The 25,384-nt window shown below is 50.6% G+C and overlaps 1 protein-coding gene across 2 annotated transcripts in view; it reads right to left on the bottom strand.

Annotated features, from left to right (window-relative positions):
• Window positions 1-20,375, bottom strand: part of ODAD4 (outer dynein arm docking complex subunit 4) — a 23,939-nt gene extending 3,564 nt beyond the window's left edge. Inside the window, exons 1-10 of one of the 2 annotated variants that reach the window (XM_040497553.1) lie at window positions 20,107-20,364; window positions 18,371-18,502; window positions 18,018-18,168; window positions 17,264-17,325; window positions 16,800-16,965; window positions 15,253-15,477; window positions 14,873-15,080; window positions 7,909-7,995; window positions 5,869-6,065; window positions 3,483-3,583 (exon numbers count right to left, since the gene is read on the bottom strand). In XM_040497553.1, the coding sequence (XP_040353487.1) occupies window positions 3,483-3,583; window positions 5,869-6,065; window positions 7,909-7,995; window positions 14,873-15,080; window positions 15,253-15,477; window positions 16,800-16,965; window positions 17,264-17,325; window positions 18,018-18,168; window positions 18,371-18,502; window positions 20,107-20,220 (1,443 nt within the window). In that variant the 5' untranslated portion in view covers window positions 20,221-20,364. Of the gene's footprint in view, window positions 1-3,482; window positions 3,584-5,868; window positions 6,066-7,908; window positions 7,996-14,872; window positions 15,081-15,252; window positions 15,478-16,799; window positions 16,966-17,263; window positions 17,326-18,017; window positions 18,169-18,370; window positions 18,503-20,106 lie in introns of both variants that reach the window. The other variant, XR_005797568.1, reaches the window with a different exon arrangement.
• Window positions 20,376-25,384: the final 5,009 nt, after the last annotated feature.

The following is a 25,384-nucleotide window of genomic DNA, read 5'->3' as shown; positions in this document are numbered from 1 at the left end:
TTGGTAAGGAGGTCAGAATGAGCAGAGACAGCTCCCAAATACACAGCACAGCCCAAAGGAGGTCAACTCCGCCTTGCCCGCAGCCCCCCGCCCGGTGAACTCTCTTAACCCCTGTTGGCATCAGCAGCTCCCTTTCTCCACCCAGGCCCCTTCCCCAGCAGTCAAGGCTCTGCACCAGCCTTGCCACCCTCCCTTGTCCCCTGGCTCCTCTGTAGACTCCTGCCCTGGGGCTAATTTAGACTTCCGGACTTGGAATTACCCACACTAAGTGGCAGGGGATACACAACTGCGGGGAACTCGGACTTCACCTCCCTTGGGCTGAGCTGTGTATTTGGGAGCTGTCTCTGCTCATTCTGACCTCCTTACCAAAAGCTTCTTTTGGCTTCAGCCAGTGTAGAGTGGAAAGCCTCTAAGCACTCAGCAAGGCAGTGAGCCATGGAGAGGCCTCAGAAACACACCGTGGGTGGGGCTGGGGTGCTGGCCTGTCTTCAGAGGGGCTTCCGGGGCATCTGCAGCTTCCCCAGGGGCCTGGGCCTCAGCCTGTGCTCGTGTTGTTGCGGGCAGAGCAGCAGTAAGCATGCGGGAACCATCCGCAGAAAGACCACGGGCCTGGATGCTCCTGTTCAGCGTTGGTCTGCCCACTAGTACACATTCCTGCCCAGGGCTGCCGGTCCAGGAAGGTGAGGTGGCAGGGACCTGGTCTCCTGAGGTGTCACCTAGGGCCAAGACTTCCCCGTGCCTCTCATTTTCAAAACACTGCCCTGCCTTCAAGGCGACCCCAGACCCTCCAAGATGGGAAAGCCCAGCCCTGCCTCCCGCCCTGGGCTCTCTCACTCCAGATCCCCTGGTCCCTGCAGCACTGGTCAAGAATAGGGATTTTTGCCTTAACCTTCCCACTGACAGCAAGCTTCCCGAGGGCCAGGACCATAGCTATCACCTTTGGGCTGGGCAGCTCAGAGCTAGCTAGTGGTCAGCAAATATGTACTGGACTGAACTGTCAAGCTCCATCTGCAGGGCAATTGCACAGAAGGACATCAAGTGGGAGAAACCATGAGTGTGACTGGAGAGCTCTTCCTCTGGAGGGCAAGGTGCACATTTGGGGAGTTGACCCCCCAACAGAGGAAGAAGACAGCGGTATGACGGGCCTGAGCTGCCCTGGGACAGGTGAAGGGAGGGCACAGACTGCCTCATGGTGGACTCTCTTGGGAGCAATTTCCCCCTGACAGGAAAGGGGTAGTCCCACCAGGGTCCTCACAAACCACAAGCTCAAGTCCTAAAAAAACCAAGTACATCAGGTCTCTCCTCTGCCATTCCCAGCCCTTCGAGTCCAAGCTGGTCCACTGACCGTCTGGGGTCCTCTGGCCCTACTCCTGCCACAGTGAGCCAGCCCGTGCACCCAGGCCCAGGACCTCTTCTCTGCCTCCCACAGACTCCTCAGTGCCCATGGCCTCCTGTGCCTTCAGAGCCCTCACCCCTTCTCAGTCCAGCCAAACCCTGCTGTCCTGGTCCTTCGAAGCCCAGAATGAGGCCCACCTCCAACTGCAGCATCCTTGGCTGTCACTTCCCAGGGTCCCTGCTCCCTTTTGCGAGTGCCTGAACCTTCAGTCTGGTCCCTAAGGCCACCCATGCCCTTCGTGGTACCCCTAGTTACCATGCCTGGCCTCTCCTGACCACGGGGGCAAGCTCCCCAAGGACAAGGCCCTGCTTTTTGTTGTTGTTGTTAAGTAAGCTCCATGCCCAGCATGGAGCCCAACTTGGGGCTTGAACTCACACCCTGAGATCAAGACCTGAGCTGAGATAGGAGTGCCTGGGTGGCTCAGTTAGTTGAGCGTCTGACTTCAGGTCATGATCTCGCGGCTTGTGAATTCGAGCCCTGCATCAAGGCTCTGTGCCGACAGCTCAGAGCCTGGAGCCTGCTTCAGATTCTGTGTCTCTGCCTCTCCCTGCCCCAACCCCAGTCACACTCTGTCTTTTTCTCTCTCTCTCTCTAGAGAATAAACGTACATACACACATACATACATACATACATACATACATACATACATACAAGACCTGAGCTCAGATCAAGAGTCGGATGTTCAACCAACTGGGCCACCTAGGTGCCCTGGGACAGGGGCCCTGCTTAATTCACACCAGCAGATGCTTACTGGGGTCCAGCCAGGTGCTTGCTGGTCGTAGCTCTGGAGTTTCAACATGGGGCAGCCTAGGCGGGCAGTGGGAGGTGGGGAGGCCAAGGGATTCATGCCAAACTGCCTGTGTTGTCGAGGGTTGGTGCACAGACCCTGCTGAGGGTGTGTATTTGCCTGGAGTGGTTCTGGGAGCAGTGGCCAGCCTGATGCACCTGCAGACTTCCCTGGATTCCCCTCTGGTCTCTGTGTCCTGAAGCTTGCAGTCTAGGCCGGCACTATCCAACAGAAATTTCCACCACCATGAGAATCCTCTAGATCTGCGCTATGTGGTACCTGCAAGCCACATGTGGCTACTGAGCATTTGAAATGTGGCTCGTGTGACTGAGAAACTGAATTTTACATTTTAGTTACTCTTAATGCGTTTTAATCTATATAGCAGCATGTGGCAGGTGGCCACCTTAATGAGAGTGAGCAGTGCGGGTCTAGGCGTGGGAGGCTGTCACACTGTATTTCTTGTTGTCTCCTGGAGGAGGCAGCATTTTACAAACTGTTAAGTCCCAAAATCAACTGAGAAGATTTCAACCAGCATTAAAGAAAAAATGAAAACTTTAAGAGAATATAATAGGAAATATCAACATACATAGTAATGGGAAATATGTTTTGTAAAATGTTCGTTTCTGTTATTTACTTCAATTAAAAAAAATTTTTTTTTAATGTTTATTTTTGAGAGAGAGAGCACAGCAGGGAAGGGACAGAGAGGGAGAGAGAGAGACAGAGACAGAGAGACAGAATCTGAAGCAGGCTCCAGGCTCTGAGCTGTCAGCACAGAGCCCAACGCAGGGCTCAAGTTCACGAGCTGTGAGATCATGTCCTAAGCCGAAGTCAGAAGCTTAACCGACTGAGCCACCCAGGTGCCCCTCTATTGTTTATTTCAAATAGAAAGAGGGGTGCTAAGCGTCTGCCTTCGGTTCAGGTCACAATCTCACGGTTCCTGAGTTCGAGCCCTGCATCAGGCTCTCGGCTGTCAGTGTGGAGCCTGCTTGAGATCCTCTGTCTCCCTCTCTCTCTGCCCCTGCCCCACTCATCCTCTCTCTTAAAAATAAATAAACTTTAAAAAAAAGAAAGAAAGAAGAGTATCGGGGTTGCTGAATAAACTGACGGCAGTAGCAAGCATTCGAAAGCCACTATCCCTCCTAGAATGTGGCCTGCAGTTGGTGGGTAATAAATACCTGCGGACTGGCTAACTGAGGGGCTGAGGGGCTGAGGGGCTGAGGGGCTGAGGCCCACCCACCCCTTCCCACAGCCAGGGCCCACCTTCCCACAGCCAGGGCCCAGGGGGGTGGGCAGCTCACGCTGATGATGGCTTGCTGCGCCTCGTTGTTATGAACCAGCTTCGCTCTCTCCAGGGCCTTCTCAAAGTTGCTCACAGCTGACTCGAAGTCTCTCAGCTTGACTGGAAAGCAGGGAGGAGGCACAGCACAGGTAGATTGTGACACTGTGTGTTGCACAATGCGGCTGCCTGGCTGCTTCCGGGGTCAGTGAGAAGCCCCAGACCTCAGGCAGCATCACTGGCCAGCACCACCCTTTCCGTCACCTTCCTGGGCCATCTCACCACTAAGGACCAGAACCTAGGAGCCTGAGTCTTGGACAGCAGGCCATTCAGAGAGGTCAGAGAGGAAACTCCAGGGCAGTGGGACAACCCCATCTTCTCCCAACTTAAGATTGTTCCAGAAGTGGAAATCCGTATTTTAAAAATGTTCATTCAAATTGCGCAAAAACGCTGCGAAGGCCACGGAAATATCAAAAGATTGGATGCGACCCACGGACCAGCAGCTGGAGTCCAGCCCCTGCACCTGCGCGATCTGAACCCAGAGAGGAAGTGGCGCTGTCTGAGCTCACTCACCCAGCTCGTTAGTGCTGGAGCTGGAACCCAGTCCCTGACTGACTGGCCAACTCCCCAAGGTTCTGAGCCTGGAATGCCCAAAGCCCAAGCTCTGCCCGCAGGGCTGCATGGCCTCTAGAACTCAGTGGCTCCCAGGCGGCTGCATCTGACTTTTTCCATCCCAGACAGGGGAAGCTGAGAGGGGCCCAGCGGCCCTCGGGGGCAAGTGAGTCGAGAGTCGAGAGTCGAGAGTCGACTCAGGGCAATGTCAGCTCTGACGGGTACACTGCATTTCCCCTTGAGGTTATACCATGACCTCCTAAGAAAAGGAAAGAGTTCTAGGAAAAGCTCCAGTCATCACACCTTCCCCCAGCTTAAAGCTTCCACTGGAAGTTTCTACCCATATTTTTAGGGAAGAATCTGATTTGTAAATGAGGCCCATGAGGCCCTGTGGATCTGCCCCTCAACACCCCCACCCCCAGCCCCCAGGGGCTCCAGCTGGAACTGGTCTCCCCCAGCCTTTTAAATCAGCCGAACTCCTAAATGCTTCTAAATGCTGTCCCTTTGGCTGGAAAGCTCTGTCCTCAGCTCTCGGAGCAGCTGGTGCCTTCTCATCCTTCAGGTTTCTGCTTAAAAGTGACTTCCTTGGACATGAAGGCAGGAAACGGTTACCAGTGGTCGTCCCTACTGTATGCCCAACTTGGCGCCTAGAAGGTGCCAAGGAAGTATTTGCAGTACGAGTGAGTGAATGATGATGCCCTTGATTATAGCACCCACTGCATTTCCCTCCTCACTGGGGATCAGCTGCTCACCCGGGGCAGGGCACTGAGCTCTGGTCGCGGCTTCATTGCGTCCTAACCTGTGACCTGCAGCCATTTCTTTTTCAACTTCGTGTTATAAAATATTTCAAATATACACGAAGTAGATGGAGTAGTTTGATGAGCCCCCACTACTCACCCAGCTTCAACAATGATCAAGCTACCACCGATCTTGTTTCATCTATTCCTCCTCACCCCTGCCCCTTGCTGGCTTGCTTTTTACGACTTCATTGAGATGTAACTATCATATTATAAAGCGCACCATTTGTAAGTATACAGTTCAGTGATTCTTGGCAACTTTATGGAGGCGTGGGATGATCCCCATGACCCACTTTCAGAATATTTCCGTTACTCCGTAAAGGTCCCTCAGCAACCTGTTGAACCACTGAGCGCCTCATTTACCCCTACCCCTCCCACCGTGTGCAAAATGAGGAAGATAACACCTTCGTCATTGGTTCACATGGTGAGTAAGTGCTAGAATGCATGTGCACAGAGCACCAGGGCTGGGGGAAGTGGCGCTCTTCTGACAATGGCACAGTGCTATGCTGGTCTGTGGCCGAGCTCTTCGACAGCAGGGCCAGCTTCCGGGGTGCCCCAAGCTCTATCTGAGCCCAGCTTAAAGAAGGCATTTACCACACGCTGGGCAAAACAGAGGGGTTTATCGTCCAACCTCAGAGTCAGAATTAACCTGGCCAGACTAAGGGGCACCTGGGTGGCTTAGTCGGTTGCGCATCTGACTTCGGCTCAGGTCATGATCTCACAGTATGTGAGTTTAAGCCCCGCGTCGGGCTCTGTGCTGACAGCTCGGAGCCTGGAGCCTGTTTCGGATTCTGTGTCTCCCTCTCTCTGCCCCTTCCCCACTCGTGCTCTGTCTCTCTCTGTCTCTCAAAGACAAATAAACGTTTAAAAAGAATTTTTTTTTAAACAAATAAACATTAAAAAAAATTAACCTGGCCAGGGATACACTGATGGTAAAGCTTCTCAGGCAGCGGGCCCTGAGGGCTGGGAAAGGTAGGGCAGTCCTCTCTGCGCCCATACCTTGTGCCTGTGCCACCAGAACGCTGGCGTTCAGCTGCCACTCGATGTCCCCTTCTTCCTCAGCACACTGCTGGGACTTCTCGCCGTAATGCTGGGCCTGCCAGGCCTGGTCCAGCTCCAGGTAGCAGTGGCCAATCTCATGGAACAGCCAGGTCTTCTCCAGCGTGGTTTTTGCCAGAGGGATCTTCTCCTCCCACCTGGGAACACGAAGAACCAGGGTCGGCTCTTTCCACCCAAACCCTTTACTCGGCCACAGGAGGCCAGGGCTCCTTCCCGGGGCAGGACAGAACTTGTGCTCCAACTACCAGCTCTTTCAGACAAGGGGATGGAGCCATAAGCGTTAAGATATTTCCAAACTAACAAAGCTATTTTGGTACATTTACGGAATCGAATCTGATACAATCGGAGATAATGTTTACAAACTTGCGTTTCAAATAACATAGGGGCACCCAGGTGGCTCAGTGGGTTAAGTGTCCAACTTTGGCTCAGGTCATAATCTCAAGGCCCCACGTCAGGCTCTGTGCTGACAGCTCAGAGCCTCGAGCCTGCTTGGGATTCTGTGTCTTCCTCTTCTCTGCCCCTCCCCAGCTCATGCTCTCTCTCTCTCTCTCTCTCTCTCTCTCTCTTTCTCTCTCAAAAATGAATAACCATTTTTTAAAAATCTTAAGGGGTGCCTGGGTGGCTCAGTCGGTTGGGCATCTGACTTCAGTTCAGGTCATGATCTCACAGTTCATGAGTTCGAGCCCCACATGGGGCTCTGTGCTGACAGCTTGGAGCCTGGAGCCTGCTTCAGATTCTTTCTCCATCTCTCTGCACCTCCCCTGCTGGCTGTCTCTGTCTCTGTCTCTCTCTTTCTCAAATATAAAACATAAAAAAATTTTTTTTATCTTTAAAAATAACATAAAAATAACATTAAAGAATCTCATTAAGTATACAGAAGACAAAATCCATACCGAGAAAATATTAGAATAAAAAAAAATGCGAGACCTCAATAAAGTAAGAGCAAGATTAGAGTTAATCATTGTCTTCGGGGGGGTGAGATTGAGTAGTTTTTCTGCTAGTTTTCCATATTTTCCAAATTAATATTTTAACAATAAGCACAGATTTACTAGAAAACATTTTCTTTCTTTCTTTTTTTTTTTTTTTAAAGTAGGCTTCACACCCAGTGTAGAGCCCAATGCAGGGTATGAACTCATGACCGTGAGATCATGACCTGAGCTGAGACCAAGAGTCTGATACTTAATGCACTGAGCCACCCAGGAGCTCCTAAAACATTTTCTTATAAAAAGATGCACATAGGTGGGTGAACTCTCAAACTCCTCCATCTTTTGGCACATAGACACCAGGGGCCATTCAGGAAACCAAGTTGCCTGGAGCACAGGGTCCTGGTGAACGAGTCTATTTCGATCCAGCACTGAGCACCGGTAGGACAGCTGCTCTCAGGGGTAAGCGAATGGGCCCGTGGAACCTCTCCATGCAGGCTGGTCGCCAGGCGGGCCAGGCTCTCTCCGGAGTTTCCCCGGGGCTGAGCTGCCCCATTGGAGCAGATTGTTGGCCCAGGGTTGCACACCAACACTTCAGTGATTGGGTCACCTGGAGAACTCAGCCTCCCTTCCCAGAGAGTCCACGCTGACTTCCCAGAGTCACAGAAGAGCCTCAGAAGAGATCCCCAAGGTCAGGCAGTTCCTGAACTTGCCCAAGGTGAGAACCATCTGGAGGGCTTTGTTAAAACCAGGTTCTTGGGCTCCCACCCAGACCGGTAGAATCAGAATTTCCAGTGCAGAGACAGGTATTCATATACCTGTACTGCAGGGGATTCTTGTCACTGGGAAATTTTGAGAAGATGCTGATTCCAGCCAATTAACAAATGAGCCTCAGAGCTTACAAAACGCCTTGCCCCTGGTCACCTAGCAGAGCCTGGAGGCAAACTTGGGTCTTCTGATGCCTCTTTGCCTGGCATGCTGGCCCCTGGCTGGGAGTCTGGTGGGAAGTGGGGAATCCTGGCCCGAGGGTGGGGCAGGGACAGCCCTGAGCACTCACATGTCGATGGCTTGCTGGAATTTCCCAACTCTGGCAAAAACCCTGCCGATGTTGTCAAGGGCTCTTGACTTAGCATCAGGAAGGTCACTGTGGGGAAGAAGCAGAATGAGTTGTTCACTAGAAGTTGGCCATTCTTCGAGCTGTAGGAATTGAAAAGAAGCAAAGACAGGGCCTCTGGCCTCCAGGACTCAGGTAGGGTGGGTTGGAGGGATGACATTCAGGAGGCGAGGCTGTGGCACATAGGCCCTCTCGGGCCCTGTGGCCATGAATGAACACCTTTGGAATCTTTCCAGAGAATAATCACTCAAGAGCTTACCACATGTCCTTTGATGCAGCAATTTCCCTTCTAGGAATTTACCTGGAGAAGGGCATTCTTTAAAGCACTCTTTGTAATGGTAAACATCAGAAACAATCTAAACCAGTGCCCTAGTGCTGGCAATTTTTGTGTATAAAAAAAAAAAAAGTCCCTCACATATTAAGTTAAAAAGCCAGATTATAGGGGCACCTGGGTGGCTCAGTCGGTTAAGCATCTGACTCTTGATTTCGGCTCAGGTCATGAATCTCACAGTTTGTGAGTTCGAGCCCAGAGTCAGGCTCCATGCTGGCAGCATGGAGCCTGCTTGGGATTCTCTCTCTCTTTCTCTCTGCTCCTCCCCTGCTTGCTCTGTCTCGCTCTCAAACTAAATAAATAAACCTAAAAAAAAAAAAGTCAGATTATAGGAGCATATACTAGGTCTATTGCCCTGTTTGTGCCAAAAATAAACATGCAGGCCTAAGGCACGATGCTGTGCCCCTGGCCTGACGATGGAGGAAGGAGCCATGGATGAGTTACGCTCAATGCACGGAGTACAAGTGTAGAAGGTGGAAAAGGCTGGAAACAGATTCTCCCTAGAGCCTATAAAGGGAGCACAGCCCTGCCAACACATTGGTTCTGGCCCAGTGACAATGGCTTACGACTCTACCCTTCAGATCTGTAAGAGAATGAGCGTGTGTTATTTTCACTCACCAAAAAAGAAGTGAATGAATAAAAAGTGGGCATTTTTTAAAAGATTTTCTCTCTTTTTTTTTAATAAGGTTTATTTATTTACTTTGAGAGAGAGAGAGAAAAAGAAAGAGCACAAGCATGCGTGGGAGGGACAGAGACAGGGAGAGGGAGAGAATCCCAAGCAGGCTCCACACTGTCAGCACAGAGCCCGATGTGGGGGTCAAACTCATGAACCGTGAGATCAGGACCTGAGCTGAAATCCAGAGCCGGATACTTAACCGACTAAGTCACCCAGGCACCCCTAAAGATTTTATTTTCAAGCAATCTCTACACCCAATGTGGGACTTGAACTCAACCCCAAGATCAAGAGTTGCATGCTGCATGGACTGAGCCACCTAGGTGCCCATTTTTTGGCACCTAAAATGAGCACCTGGGTGGCTCAGTTGGTTAAGCGTCCGACTTCGGCTCAGGTCATGATCTCATGGTTCGTGGGTTCCAGCCCCACATCGGGCTCTGTGCTGACAGTGACAGCCCCGATGTGGGGCTCTGTGCTGACAGCTCAGAGCCTGGAGCTTGCTTTGGATTTTGTGTCTCCTTCTCTCTCTGCCCATCCTTTATTCTCTCTCTCTCTCTCTCTCAAAAATAAATAAACATTAAAAAAAATTTTTTGTTAATGGGCATTTTTAAAAGAAGTTGAGAGGTGGGCGCCTGGGTGGCTCAGTCGGTTAAGGGTCCGGCTTCGGCTCAGGTCGTGATCTCTCGGTCCGTGAGTTTGAGCCCCGCGTCGGGCTCTGTGCCGACAGCTCAGAACCTGGAGCCTGCTTCTGATTCTGTGTCTCCCTCTCTCTCTGACCCTCCCCCCATTCATGCTCTGTCTCTCTCTGTCTCAAAAATAAATAAACATTAAAAAAAATATTTTTTTTATAAAAAAAAAGAAGTTGAGAGGATGTAAGTCTAACTATTAACAGTGATTACCCAGGGGAAATGGGAGTATTATTTATCCATATTGTTTAAATTGTGTACAGTATTCCTGTAACAACAGAAAAGAGAGTAAGATATTTCCATAAAGAAAAACACAATTGTTCCCCTTACATTGGTTATTTACCATCACCACCATACGAACACTCTGATCTGTCAAAAACTTCCTCCCCAACAAAGAAAATAAGAAAACCCTCCTCCAATGCTCCCGTCACCCCTAGCATCTCCTCCCACTCTTTCCCTCGTCCCCACCCAAGGCCCTGCCATCCAGCGGGCTCCTGTGTCCCCCATGAAACTTGGCACCTTGGACTCATTCTCCCCAGTGTGAACAGAGCCTGCCTTTCAAACATGCACATCTCATCAGGCCATTGCTCTCGCCGCAGAAACATGCACACAAAAGCACCGAGTTGCACTGTATGGCTGTGCATGATGACAAAAATGGAACATCCTGCGTGTCTGCCCACAGGGACACAGTGCAAGAAAGTATGTTGTGTGCTGAAATTCCTTTCTCTTGAGCCATTTAAAGGACGAGACCCTTTCCAAGGCACATGCTTTTTAAAAACCACAAAAACGAGTTGCTTTTGTTTTGAGAATCCTAGGTATGTGCTTATGTACAGAAATACACAGGTAAACATATTGCAAAGGGGCCAGAAGGCCACATGTCTACATGACCCCCGGGAAGTGAGGGGGGTGTAGTCCTGGGAGGTGGGGGAGGAGGGGGGGACTTCCAAGTTCTGCTCTCCGTGCCACAGAGCTCTGGACCAAGTACCACACTCACATTAGTACTTGTGTAAAAACAGACTCGGCCCTCAGTCCTCTTCAGCATGGGATCTAGACTGCCACTCCCCATAGGTCCTGCCCCACCCCCCGCAGCTTCCACCCCTGCTGCTTCTCTCTCTCCGCCTAGGGTGCCCTCCTCCCTCTCCGCTGGTCCACTTGGTTGACCTGTCCTCTCCGAGGCCCCCTCAGCTCCCGCCAGTGCTCCCACCTGCCTCTCCTTGGACCTTCATCCACATTGTGCACCTGCTGCTCTGATGGCACCCCCGATGGCAGCCTCCCCCTTCTAGAGAGGGTGCTCTGCTATGGTGTGATGAATGAATGAATGAATGAATGCTAACTTATTCATAATACCGTGTAACAAGAAATAATAGCAATGATAAAGCATGCAATCTAGAGTCTCTGAAGGGAGAAATGGGGGCTGGCAGGCTCTGGAGGTGGGGGGGCACATGTGGGGCATTGCTGATTACAACGAGGGAGGACCTGAACTCACAAACGAGACTGGAGGCCCCTTCATGGGTGTTAAAAAGGGCCTAACATTATCAAAAGAACACCTCTATTTGTTTAGCCACTTGGCGTGCATTTATCACATGCCCACTAAGTGGCAGCTGCTGGAAAGGGAAAGGGATATATGATAGTCCCTTCCAAAGTCCAAGGGGAGCCAAGATCCACATGGAGTGTGGAGAGGGAACATTAAAGGGGGATTTCTAGGGGCGCCTGGGTGGCGCAGTCGGTTGAGCGTCCGACTTCAGCCAGGTCACGATCTCGCGGTCCAGGAGTTCGAGCCCCGCGTCGGGATCTGGGCTGATGGCTCAGAGCCTGGAGCCTGTTTCCGATTCTGTGTCTCCCTCTCTCTCTGCCCCTCCCCCGTTCATGCTCTGTCTCTCTCTGTCCCAAAAATAAATAAACATTGAAAAAAAAATTTTTTTAAAAAGGGGGATTTCTATATCACCCAGGGGACACACATTTAAAATTTGAAGGGGGTGGTGGTGCCTGTGCCTGAGTGGCTCAGTTGGTTAAGCAGTGGACTCCTGATTTCAGCTCAGGTCATGATCTCGCGGTTCGGGATCAAGCCCCACATTGGGCTCCACAGTGACAGTGCATGAAGCCTGCTTCTGATTCTCTCTCTCCCTCCCTCACTCATGCTCGCTGTCTCTCAAAACAAATAAACTTGAAAAAATTGTCTTAAATAAACAAAATTTGAAGGATGGGAAGGAGGGGGCTGATAAAGAAAGTGCTGGCTAGAGAGAAGGAAGTCCTCTTTAGGGGCTGCAGGAACAGAGCCACAAGGTGCTGGCCGAGGCCCAAGACGCCCAGGGGCCTGGAGAGAACTAGGTCAATTGGGGCCAGGACAGGTCAGGTCAGGAAGGGCAGACCAAGCTGAGCAGAACTGGGAGCTGGAACTTCATCCCGACCCACGACTGGACTTGTTTTGCACAGAAGAGCCAGGTGGGCTCCAGGAAACCCAGGATGGAGGAATCAGTCTAGAAATGAGGAGGGTCTGGACTGAGCTGTGGGAGGGAAATGGAAAAACACCGAGGGGACAGGAAGGAGGAGGCCCAGACGAGACGTAGGCTGGCTGGGCATGAGCACGGAAGGGAGGGAGGAATCTAAGAAGCTGCCTGGGCTCCTTCTTGGGGACTGAGTAGCCAAGAGAGCCATCCCCGCAGACAGAGAACCCTGGAGCAAGAGGTTGGGGAGGAAGATAAGGGGTTCCACTTTGGACATGTTAAATTTGGGATTCCTGTGGGACACCCAAGTGAAAATGCCTGGGATTCGGTTGGCTATGCGGACCTGGGGCTCGGGAGGGAGGGGTGGTGAGAAGCAAAGGTAATAAGTAAGTCCTCAGGGCCTGGGAGACAGCTGGATTCACGGCACTGTCAACACATATCTCATTTCATCCTCATAGTCCCTGAGTCGGTATTATTATGCCTTCATCAGAGATGAGCAAACCGGGGAGATGAGCAACTTAATCAAATCCACACAGCCTCAGAGTGCCAGAGCCGGGAATCAAACCTGGGAATCAAACCCGGCCGTGTCTCCAAAGCTGCTGGGTTGTTTTCTACTTCCAGAACAGCCGCTATGGGATACTTCTGCTCAGTACGCAAAGGCCAGTGAGAGATGAACTGGGAATGAATAGCACATGGGGCTCCGGTGAGTGAGGAGAGGGTGGGAGGCAGGAGCCTTCAAGGAATATGGTTTGACCCAGGGGCGCCGGGGTGGCTCAGTCAGTTGAGCGTCCAACTACGGTTCAGGTCATGGTCTCGTGGTTTGTGGGCCCCGCGTCGGGCTCTGTTCTGACAGCTCAGAGCCTGGAGCCTGCGTCAGATTCTGGGTCTCCCTCTTTCTCTGCCCCTCCCCCACTTGCACTCTGTCTTTCTCTCTTTCTCTCTCTCTCTCTCTTTCAAAAATAAACATTAAAAGATTTTTTATTTATTTTTATTTATTTATTTTTTTATTTATTTTTTTTAATAATGAAGTTTTTTTTTCAACGTTTATTTTTTTTGGGACAGAGAGAGACAGAGCATGAATGGAGGAGGGGCAGAGTGAGAGGGAGACACAGAATCGGAAACAGGCTCCAGGCTCTGAGCCATCAGCCCAGATCCTGACGCGGGGCTCGAACTCCTGGACCGCGAGATCGTGACCTGGCTGAAGTCGGACGCCTAACCGACTGCGCCACCCAGGCGCCCCTAAAAGATTTTTTAAGAAGAAGGAGGAGGAGGAGGAGGAGGAGGAGGAGGAGGAGAAGAAGAAGAAGAAGAAGAAGAAGAAGAAGAAGAAGAAGAAGAAGAAGAAGAAGAAGAAGAAATAGGGTTTGACCCAAATGGAGGAGTGACAGGGAGCCCTGTGCAGAAGTGGGTTCACAAGAGGCCTTGGGTGCCAAGTGAAGGCAGGTGGTTTGAACCCGCAGACAACAAGGGGCCAAGGCCAGTGTGTCAACAGGGTTAGAAGGGTTGGGGGATGAAATGCAGGTCGCTGGAGGTGAGGTGTGGGAGCAGCTGGAGGCAGAGACAGCCGAGCCCCTGACCTGTGACCGGAAATGGATAATGGGAGGGGGGAGAGAGGCTCAGACTGTGGGCAAATGGGAACCAAGCAGGGGAACGTCATGGAGGGCTCTACAGGTTAGATTCAGGATGACTGGAAACTGATGGCACCCTGAGAGGGACCCTCAAGTCTTGGGAAGAGCTGATAGCTGGTATTCGTACTATTATGGATACCTGGCACTATCCTGAGATCTTTACATGGACTTCTGCGTGGTTTCTTCCTTCCCCCCATCACGAAGGGGCTACTGTTATGCCCATTGACAGAGGACACCCAGCTGGGACAGGGGAAGTCCCTTGCCTAAGGCCCCACGGCTGCGGTTTTGGCTGCGAGGTACAATTCCAAAGCCCAGGTGAGGCGGACTCTAGAGCCCCGTGCTCTTGGTCAGCACCATAGTTTCCAAGACCCTGCTCGATCTGACCCCTGCCATTTCGCCTGGCTTCCTCTTGGTCACTCTTCCCCTGGCAATACTCTGTGCTCTCCAGCATCAAGCTTCCATCGGCCTCCTTCAGGGTCCTCCCACAGACCAAGTGTGCTCCCCAGGGCCCAGTCCTATCCTCCTAGAATATACTCCTCATAGCACTGAGTCCTGTACTTCTCCTTTGTGACACGTCTCACAATTACCATTTATTAGCTATGTCATTTTTTTGTTTTACATCTGCAGGGAGATGACCCTTATTTTGGGTCACTGCTGTGTTCTTAATGCTAGCAACATGTGGCAAGTTTGGGGTTGATATACGCTTGTTGAGATGATTTAAGAACAGAAATACCCTTGGGGCACCTGGGTGGCTCAGTCGGTTAAGCCACCCACTCTTGATTTCGGCTCAGGTCATGATCTTGCAGTTCGTGAGATAGAGCCCCGAGTCTGGCTCTGCACTGACAGTGTGGAGCCTGCTTGGGATTCATTCTCTCTCTCTCTCTCTCTCTCAAAAGAAATAAATAAAAGCTTAAAAAAATAAAGAATAGAAATACCCCTCAGAGCCAAACCTCTGGGAGCTTTCTGGCATTGGGGCCACTTCCTTCCTCTTTGTGGCAAAAAAGCTGACAGTCTAGGTCCGCCTCTTAGCCTCGGTCCTAGGAGTTCACCCGCCAGCAGTCCTGGCAAAAGGCCAGGCACGGCCCCTGCCCCCCTCGTCTGCAGGCCCACGGGCCTCAGCCACTCAGCTTTTCCTGGACACTCACTGTTCCTTGGCGATCTCCAGGTCCTTCCGGTGGCTCTGCAGGGCTGCGACCATCTGCCCCAGCTCAATCTGGGCGTTCCCTATGCAGCTGTACAAGTTTCCAAGCAGCTCATCCTTGTTGGGCACCTCCTCTTTGTTCCATTCCAGCACCTTCTTCAGCACCTTCTCAGCCTTCTGAAGGCTCCCTTCAGCATTGCCGCTGCTCAGCACTAGGAAGGGGAACAGGGGACATGGAGGCGGGAGCAGCCTCCTCAGGCTGAGGGGAGAACCCACCTCCCCACAGGGGATACCACCCACAGGCCAGCGAAACCAGGGTCTCAGGCCACAGTGCTGCATTCCACCGCCTGGCGAAGGCCTCGCCCTTCCAAGAACACTACCCACACATGTCAACGTCCTCGAGGCTCTTGAGGATGTAGCGGGCTGTCTGTGAGGGCTGCCATTTGCGGTCTCGCAGCCATTTCTCTTGCATCAGCTTCCGGTCCCGCTCCCTGGCATAGATGGGCTTCTGCTGTCTCCAGAAGTTACTGCGGGTGTCCAGATAGTTGATGCCTGTCATGATGAGGTCCTCCACGGTCAGGCCGTGCTTGATGGTGCCTTTGATCAGGTCTGGGGAGAAGGGTGTGAGGAGAAACCAACTAGAACAGGCATGTAAGGGAGCTACCTCCTCTTGGCTGGGGATCCTTGCTGCGGGGGCCCCTGTGGGGCTCTCTGTTTTCAGTTGGAGAAAGCAAGGGCACATAGGTGACAGAGTAGCTCTATGTGGACCCAGGTGAGGCCAGAGCCCCCTTTCCAGGCACTCCCAGGGTGCCGAATTCAGTGCACAGGCGTCTTATGGCAAGATAGAAGGAGCTAGCAGAAGGGGCAGCTGGCGGATAGCTTTCTGAAAGGACCCCAACCCGCAGGGCTCCCTTATTTCAGGTTGTGTCCTCTGAGACGACTAAGTATGAATGCACAACCTGGTCCAGGTTACCAGTGCCAAGTGATTCCCCAGGTGCCAGTGGGTCAAGTGCAAGCTGGGAGCCGGGGTGGGGGAGTGGGGGCGTGCCCAGGCTCTGCCTGCCTGCCTGATCCGAGGTTAGAGCTGGTAGCAAAACTGCAGGGCTTCTTGGGGATAATTTTCAGGCTACCCCTTCCTCCACAGAAGATCCTCTGGAGGGAAGGAAGTTTTCAGGCCTCTTTCAGAGATGGGCCAGCAGTGAAGCTGCTCAAGACACAGACCTGCAGGGTGTTCTGCAGATGCCCTCAGGAAGTCAGTTCTGGAGAAAAGGCATTTGATTCAAGGATGAATCCTGCTTAGGCTTATCAGCTAACGGCAAGACTCCCACCCTCCCATTTCATTTCAAGGCTCTGCCCTATTTTCTGCCACCGCCAGCACAGTATGGTGCAAAGAGCGCTGGACCTGAGGTTAGGAGGCCGGCCTCTGGTGCCAACTTTGCCATGAACTTGCTTGTCACCTTGGACAAGTTACTCCCCATTCAGGGTCTCTCTTTCCTTATCTATAAAAGGGGGGATTAGACCAGATGAGGTTTCAGAACATTCGAGTACTAGTATCGTAGGATTTCCCCCCAGCAAGTCCCAGCTAGATTCCTTTGCCTGTTGTACAAATTGAAGGCTCCAAGGATGCCCCTCCAAGGACCCACATCTCTGGTGTTCCCTCGCAGGGCACCATAATGCCAAGAGCACTGGTTCTGAAATTGGACGTCTTAAGATTCAAGTCCACTGTTTACCTATGCGCCACCTTAGGTGAGTTACTTAACCTTTCTGCACCTGAGTTTCCTCATCTGTAAATGAGAACGCTAGGAAAACCTGTCCATAGGAGCATATCGGCTCATGTTACACGACAGGCTCTGTCTCCCGCTCGTGCATTAAGCACCCGTCCCAGATTTCTTCTGCCCCAAGTTCCCTGTCACAAACAAAGTGTCTGAAACCTTCATCCAAAAGGAGCTTCTCCAGATACTCCTTGTCCACGTAGAGCTCGCCCAGGAGCTGGCGGACAATCTTCTCACTCTTCAACGAGCCCTTCCGCTTGGACTCTATCTTGGGGTGGTGTACGAGGTGTCTCATGGGATGAGGCTTCTGCTGGGCTTTCATACTCTGGGAAGATGGAGTGACACCCGACAGAGCCTCAACAGGGATCACAGAGTACCCAGTCGTGGCCCCAGAGTCTATGATCCCAGACATCTCCTCCAGGGCCCTCTCTGTGCACCCAGGACCACGGAGTGTGTCTGGCCTGGGAACAAGACTGCTCTGGGGCCGGGGCAGAAACCCATGGCCGCCCGTGATGGGCAGGAGCTGACCGTCCCCAGGTAAGAAGGCCACCGAGACCTGTGCTGCTCAGGCCCATGTGGGCTTCTCCTTGGGCGGGCTGTGGTGTCAGAACCAAGGCCCTCACCTCAGCCTGCTTGCTCAAGAAGGAGACGTCCCCTTTGTTCTTCAGCTTAATTGAAGAAGGACCTGCAAGGACAGAAGTCTGGCTCAGGTCTGCCAGGCCCTCAGGCATGATCTATCACCTACTTTTATGTAGAAATGGCTGCCTTTGGCAGGGGGTGGTGGAGGTTGTGGCAAAGCTGGCTCTGAGCGAGCCCAGCAGGTTAATGGTACCCGGGTGCTTGGAAGGAATAACAGCCTCCTAAGAGCTGGGCACCCCCCTCTAGCCCAAGGCCAAGGCCGCCAAATTTCCAAAGGAAGGCAGTCCCTAAGCACTGGAGGAGCTCTCTATCCCCAGGCATTTCCACACTCTGCCGCCCACTCAAGGAGGCAAACTCATGCTCTCCTCCCTCCTCCCCCTGCCACCAACCTCACAGGTAAGTCCAGTCCTTGGTGCAGATGTGGTAAGAGAGGAGGCCAGGTCCTAGGGCAGGCTATGCTCAGAACCCCAACCTACCCTATGAAACCAGGCCAAAGACAGGCCTAATGTGAACAGCCTTCTCATCTGGCTTGGAGGAGAACCAGAAGTTGCAGCGCTGAGCACAGTGGCTCAGGAGCTGGTCCTCTGGGTAGACAGTTCCTAATCTCCAACAAAATCAGCAGCAGCTAAATCCAAGCATGCTCCCTGCAGGCCTGGTGGTGGCTGCTCACTCGTATCTCCAAGCCTAAGGATTCCAAGAGCCTCCCTGGATAAGGGCACAGGTCCAATGGTCACTCACTTCCCACTGAGTTGTTGATGGCTTCCTGGGCTTTCTGAATTCCAACTTTGAATTCTCGGTCAGGCCGCAACTTGTAGCCTCGATGATAGAACACCAGCGCAAACTCAAAGTCCCCCATGGTGTACAAGGTCTCAGCCTTTTGTAAAATCCCCTGAAATGAGAGAAGTCAAATTGAGGTGGACAGACAAGGCTTTATGGGACTTAGGCGTGGTGGAACAGAGAGGGTCCTGGGTTGAGGATCCAGGTTGGGATGCAGGGGCAGGTAGCTAGGTAAGTGACCTAAGGCGAGAAAACGGCATCAAACCCTAGGCAATCTGGTTAGCCTGAGTCCTCCCACCCATACGTAAAGTCACCTTACAGAAAGTCGGGTCACCCTGGAGCGAAGCCTCAGCATCCTGCAGGGATTTCTCCAACTCTCCCATCTTCAGGAAGCATTTGGACCGGGCAACCAGGCAGTTCTTATCTCCATTCTGAAGGTGAAGAGCCTAAGAAACGAACCACCCAGGTCGACAGGCACCAGGCAGCACGAGGTAGAAGCGGGACCGGAAAGGGCCTCCCAAACCCTCCTGCCAGGGCTTCCGGGGGGATTCCTCAGGCCAGCAAACATGTCTCTGGATCTGATCAGACCAGAAGCAGCATGACACTGATCTTCGCTCCGCCAACTTGACTGTCTGCACGTAGCTCCTCTCAGACAAGGTCAAATCACTAGTTGTTGTGGAAGCGACTGGCTGAGAGAGATGCAGATACCACTCTGTGGATATATGGAATTTCCCCCAAACGTCTCGGATTCCTCCGGTCCACTCAGGTGACAGAAGCTTAGGATTTTTTTGCGCCTACTGAGTTCACCTACAAACCTCAAAAGGCTGCACTACACTCAAAATACATTTGTGAGGCTAAGCACTCTGAAGGCTAACGAAATGGGTTTTAGGACACCTGCCACTTGAGGCATCCATTCCCCAACTCTCTCTTCCTTACTCCCTTATTGAGAAGGAATCACTATTTCAGGAGATCAAGATGAAAATGCTAGCAAAACTGAAACTGTGATTTGGGGAGTAAGGCGAGAATGGAACACTTCTCCCCATGTCCTCTCTTCTGTCTGAAATCATCATAGGCGCTTTGACGTACTGTCCTTCCTGAGGCATCAGACTGTACTCACACCTTTCTAAGACCTACTTTTTACAGGAAGCAGCTACTGGCTTTTCCGGAAGAAGGCTACTTCTCAACCAAAGCTATTTTCCCTCAGGGTGTTCTTTTCACTCTGCCTGAGCTTCTCTAGGATGGAATGCGATCCTGAAAGAGGAGACTGGGTGGAGGCAGGGATCCTGAACTCAACCCTTAACCCATCTGGCCAACCAGTTCTGGTTTTAGGGTGTGGTTGGTGAGCCAAAGGGACAAAAGACTTTGGGTAGCAGTGGAGAAGCTTGACTTTAGGGGGAGTCTTGGGACTGGTTAGAGGGCTATCCTGCCACTCCCTTTGGAATAAGAAGGATTGGTTGTAAAAGAAATTGTGGTAAGAACATCTAACAGCTTACTTGTGAGGGAGTATGTATGGTGGTTAGTATCTAGCACTGGAATCTGACTGCCTGGGTTTGAATCCTTTCTCTTGCCAGTTCAGTGAATCTCGGACATGTAATCCACTTCTACGTCAGTTTCCTCGTCCATAAAATGGATTCATAACAGAACCTCCCTCCTAGGGTCATACTGTGCTTAGCACCGTAGGACGGGGTGGATCGAGTCATACCAAGGTTATGTACAATGTTAGTGATATACTGACCATCTGTGAGCAACTGTGTGCCAGAGATTGCACCACTTGTACATGCAGCCTCCAAGGGTAATAAAGGCTGCTCTGTGGAAAGAGGCCAGTGAGTCACAAAACATTCAGCAAAAAGTAGAAGTCACTGTTAATGCAGAGAATGGTTATTAACAGCAGAAGGCAAGTGAGAATTGGTAGAAAATGGCCGAGCGGTGCCAGTAGTGCGTCAATTAGGCACAATTGAATCATAGAAACAATAGGGTCCTCCAGCACCACGGGGACCTCAGTGTCACCGGGAATTAGAAGGGGTGATGGGACGTTCAGAGCGCGACTCACATTGCTGAAGCTCTGGGCAGCTTTAGAGAACTCCCCGCACAGATACAACCGCTCGCCTTCCGCCATGTAAGAGGGAAAGGTGCTTCGCAAGGTGTCAGCTTCTGGGTCCGACATGGTGCCCGCATGCGGTGACGCTGAAGCAGAGAAAGGGAGGAAAAGAAGCCGGAGAACCTGTGTGTGGCGTGTAGAAGCCCCGTCTCCTAGCAACCGGGAAGCGTAGAGGTGCTTCCGGCCCCTCCCCTCGCTCCTTAGGGGCGGGAGTCCCCGGGACAACCGCTTCCAGCGCGCGCATGCGCCGGCCCAGCAGCGCACTGGGTGAGGGCGTGACCCGCGCGTGGCTGGTGACTGCAAGGTGGCTGCAAGGCGGCTGCGCTAGGCCGTGTTTACTGTTGCCTGCTCCGTCGGTTTTCTCCCAGGTTGCATCGTGTCCGGAATTTACAGCCAGCAAAGTGGGAAGAGGATTGGAGGCAGAATTCCAAGTAGGGATAAGGCATACGTGGCAAGGATGTGTGCACCATGTACGGCCACATTCAGGATGTGAGGATTTGCAAAAGACAGCGGAAGATACTGTTGGGTTGAACCTTACTTTAACCCATTTATTGAGCACCTGCTAGGGGCAGGGTCTGATCGAGGCCTTTCCTGACTTTCCCCATTCCCTCACTCTCTCTGTCAACAAGGTAGACTAGATTATTTCAGGTTACAACAGACAACCTGCCTTTGCGACATTACTTTTTTTTTTAAGTTGATTTTGAGAGAGAGAGAGAGAGAGAGAGAGAGAGAGAGAATCCCAGGTAGGCTCTGCACTGTCAGAGCAGAGCACTGTGACGCTGGGATCCATTTCACAATCATGAGATCATGACCTGAGCTAAAACCACGAGTCCCGGGCTTAACCGACTGAGCCATCCAGGCACCCCTGCGACGTTACTTTTTAAACGTCAACTTCCAAAAATTAAAATAAATAAAACGTTGAAAAAAAAATTTAAAAAAAAAAGGGGGCGCCTGGGTAGCACAGTCGGTTAAGCGTCCGACTTCAGCCAGGTCACGATCTCGCGGTCCGTGAGTTCGAGCCCCGCGTCAGGCTCTGGGCTGATGGCTCAGAGCCTGGAGCCTGTTTCCGATTCTGTGTCTCCCTCTCTCTCTGCCCCTCCCCCGTTCATGCTCTGTCTCTCTCTGTCGCAAAAATAAATAAAACGTTGAAAAAAAAATTTTTTTTTTAAACGTCAACTTCCAGCGGCCCCTGAGGCTCCGTCGGCTGAATGTCTGACTCTTGATTTCAACTCAGGTCATGATCTCGCTGTTCTTGGGTTCCTGTGTCCGGCTCCATGCTGGCAGTGTGGAGCCTGCTTGGGATTCTCTCTCTCTCCTCTCTCTCTCTCTTTCTCCCCCCAACTTGCACTGTCTTGGTCTCTCTCGAAAATAAACAAATAAACTTTTAAAAAAAGTATAAAACAAAACAAAACATCAACTTCCAAAGCCAATGAGATTGTGACCTCCATTAAGGCAGGGGCCTTGTCATAACCTTGTATTTCCAAAAGTCAACTGTCTGGCACATAGTAGGAGCTAAATAAATCATTGTTAAAGTTTAAATAGTAAAAAGATGGTCTTAACCACACACATGTACACACAAATGGATACATGGAAAACTGAGGAAACCTGAGTAAGATCACTGAATCCTATCAGCGTCTATTTTATGTTGTGTTATTGACTGTGCTCAAGTTTTTCAAGGTGTTACCATTGGGGGAAAATGGGTAGAGGGGTACCTGGAATCTTTTTATTATTTCTTACAACTGCCTATGAATCTACAATTATCTCAAAATAAGTGTAATCAAGAATGTCTTTAATATCAAGATAAAAAATAATGTGTTTCCGGGTGCCTGGGTGGCTCAGTTGGTTAAGCATCAGACTCTTGATTTCAGCCCAGGTCATGATCTCATGGTCCATGGAATTGAGCCCCACATCTGGCTTGGAATTCTCTCCCTCTCTCTTTACCCGTCCTCTACTGGCACACACACACTCTCTCTCAAAATAAATAAAACAAACTTAAAAAAAAAAAATTTAAAAAAAACGCCCACAATCAGAGGTGGTGCTGGGCCACCTGACCCGCCAGCTGATTCAATTCGGGTGGGGAGCTGGAGCCCCAGGCCCGGCCATGCTGGAGCGGTGCTCCACAGGTGTTCACGGAGGACCTGAGGACATGATGGTGGCATTGCACAGGTGCCTAACGGCCACTGGCTGAGGAAGCCGCAGCAACTTCAAGGATATCACCCCTGACAAACTTCTCTTGGCCGTCAAGACCAGTTTCCCTGGCCGTCAAGCTAAGCCGGGACCAGCTGGGGGCTATCTGCGTGGGAAATGTGCTTCAGCTCAGGGCCGGAGCAATCATGGCCAAAATCGCTCAGTTTCTGAGTGACACCCCAGAGACTGCCTTTGTCCACTGTCATAGACAGTTTTCATCTGGGCTCCAGGCAGTGGCCATCATAGCTGGTGGCCTCACAAATGGGTGTTATGATATTGGCATAGCTTGTAGGTAAGAATTTCTTTCTGCCGGAGCTTACCAACCAACTTCTAACAATAAAACTAATCTTCATCTCCAAAAGCAAGCAAACAACCACCACCACAAAACACCCCACAATCAGGCACCACTACACAGCCTGACTAAAATAAAAGACTGACTTTATCAGATGTTGGCAAGGATGTTGAGCAACTAGACTCTCAAACGCCGCTGGTAGGAATGTAAAACGGTATGATCACTGTGAAACAGTCTGGCAGCTTCTTAAAATGTTAAACATATGCTTACCCTATGACTCAGCCATTCCTCAATTCTTGGAAATTTATCTAAGGGAATTCAAAGCTGTACACAAACATGTATAGCAGCTTTATTTTTATAGCCTCAAACTAAAAACAAACCATTGGCAGGTAAATGGATCAACAAACCGTAGTTAGACCACATAATGGGATACGACTCAGCAATAAAAAGGAAAGAACTGTGGTACATACATAATATGGATAAATGTCAAGCTAATAATGCTGAGTGAAAAAATGCAGATGAAAAAGACTCTATGATTCCATTCATATAAAATTCCAGAAAATACGGGGGCACCTGGGTGGCTTCGTCGGTTAAGCCCAAAAGAAAAGGGTGCTTCCTAGGAATATGGACAGAGGGCAGGAAGGGATAGAAGACGCAGGAGCACAAGTAGCCTTTGGGGGGCGGTGAAGGATATGTGCGCTATCTTGATTGTGGCGATGTTTTCATGGTGTATACCTGGGTTAAAACTCATCAAGTTGTACGCTTTAAATATGGACAATTTATTGTACATCAATTACGTATCAATAAAGTCATTAAAAAAAAAAAGCACAGTTAAATAGCAATAACAATGTGTGCTTTGGGCAGGTGACAAAGTATTTTGTGGTCTTGACAGCACCCAGATGAAGAAGGGAGCCAGGCACTATTTTCCTGGTTTCACAGATGGAACAGTGAGGGTGAAAGAGGTGACAGGGTTTGCCAGAAGCCACAGCACCAGGAAATAGGTGATCTGGGCTGGGGCCCATGCCTTAGGTTGGATTGGTTAGGGTTCAAAGCACTGGCATTAGTTCCCAACGTATCTCAGCCATTTATTAGCTGGGCTCCTTATGTTACCTCTTTATATCTCCGTTTTCTCCCTTTACAGCTCCTTCTATGGTGAAAAATAGCACAAGTACAAAAACACGCATAAAATACACAGTTTATTAGATAATTATAGAATGAACACCCATGTAATCATCACACAAGTCAAGAAACACTGCCAACAGGGGGCACGCTGTGAGGCCTCTCCTCAATCACAATCTCATCCCTGCACTAGCTCCTCCCTAGGTAACCACCACCGTCCTGGTTACTACCCTAGTCTGAGCCCACGTGGGCTCCCTCCAGGATTACTGCAATATCTTTTTTTTTAAACGTTTATTCGTTTTTGAGAGACACAGAGACAGAGCATGAGTGGGGGAGGGTCAGAGAGAGAGGGAGACACAGAATCCAAAGCAGGCTCCAGGCTCTGAGCTGCCAGCACAGAGCCCGACCTGGGGCTCGAACTCAACGGACCACAAGATCATGACCTGAGCCGAAGTTGGTTGCCCAACCAACTGAGCCATCTAGGTGCCCCTATTGCAATATCCTTTTAACTAGATCTCTCTTTTTTTTTTTTTTTTTTAACCCTTGCCCCCTTCCTTCTCAGCATAGCAGTTAGGATATTCCTTTAAGAGGCACCTGGCTGGCTCAGTGGGTAGAGTAAGTGACTCTTGATGTTGGGGTCATGAGTCCAAGCTCCACGTTAGGCATAAGCCTTACTTTAAAAAAGGGGGGGGGATGTAAAAAAAATAAAGTTGTCCTATTAAAAAATATATGTATTCCTTTTATTTTTTTAATATTTATTTTATTTTTGAGAGACAGAGAGTACAAACAGGGGAGGGGCAGAGAGAGAGAGAGAGGGAGACATAGAATCCAAAGCAGATGCCAGGCTCTGAGCTGCCTAGTGCAGAGCCCAACACGGGGCTTGCACCCATGAACTGTGAGATCATGACCTGAGCAGAAGTTGGATGCTTAACTGACTGAGCCACCCAGGGACCCTTATATACAGATATTCCTTGTAAAATACAAGTCAGATCCTGTCACTCTCTGTTCAAACCCTACAATGGTCCCCCATTTCATTCTGAATAAAATCTACTCTGTCCATCACTCCCTGTGCCACGTGGTCTCTTTACAGTTCCTTGAACAGGAAAATAGCAGACAAGCTCCTTCACAGGGCTCTGGGTGTTCTCTCAGCTTCAAATGCCTTGGAATTGATCTGGAATGCTCCCTCCTAGCCACTTAACTGACCCCTTTCCCTCCTTCACATATTTGTTCAAATTTCTCCTTTGTAATGAGGCTTCCCCCTACCACCCTATTTAAAACTGCAACCTACTTGCCCTGTTCATTGCTGTTTCCCCTGATGAAATGTGAACTACACAAGGCTTAGCATCTTTGCTTATTTCATTCATTGGTGCCCCAGTGTCTAGAATAGTACCCGGTACACTGCAGGCATTCAGTAAATATGTATTGAATAAAAGAACTAGAGCACAGTTTTTGGTGATAATCATTTCCTTGCTTTTCTTGGTAGTTTTTCCACCTTTGTGTATCCATTCTAAATAATATAATTTAGGTTTGTCTCTTTTTTTTCTTTAAATGTAAGGAAAGTGATTTGACTTCATATATGATGCATCGGGGTTTTTTAAACGTTTATTTATTATTGAGAGACAGAGCGTGAAC

Source organism: Herpailurus yagouaroundi, unplaced genomic scaffold, assembly GCF_014898765.1.
Source record: "Herpailurus yagouaroundi ecotype Mexico unplaced genomic scaffold, PumYag 189, whole genome shotgun sequence".
Taxonomy (NCBI): Eukaryota; Metazoa; Chordata; class Mammalia; order Carnivora; family Felidae; genus Herpailurus; species Herpailurus yagouaroundi.
Note: the sequence above shows the minus strand (reverse complement) of the source record. Positions and strands in the feature narration are given on the sequence as shown.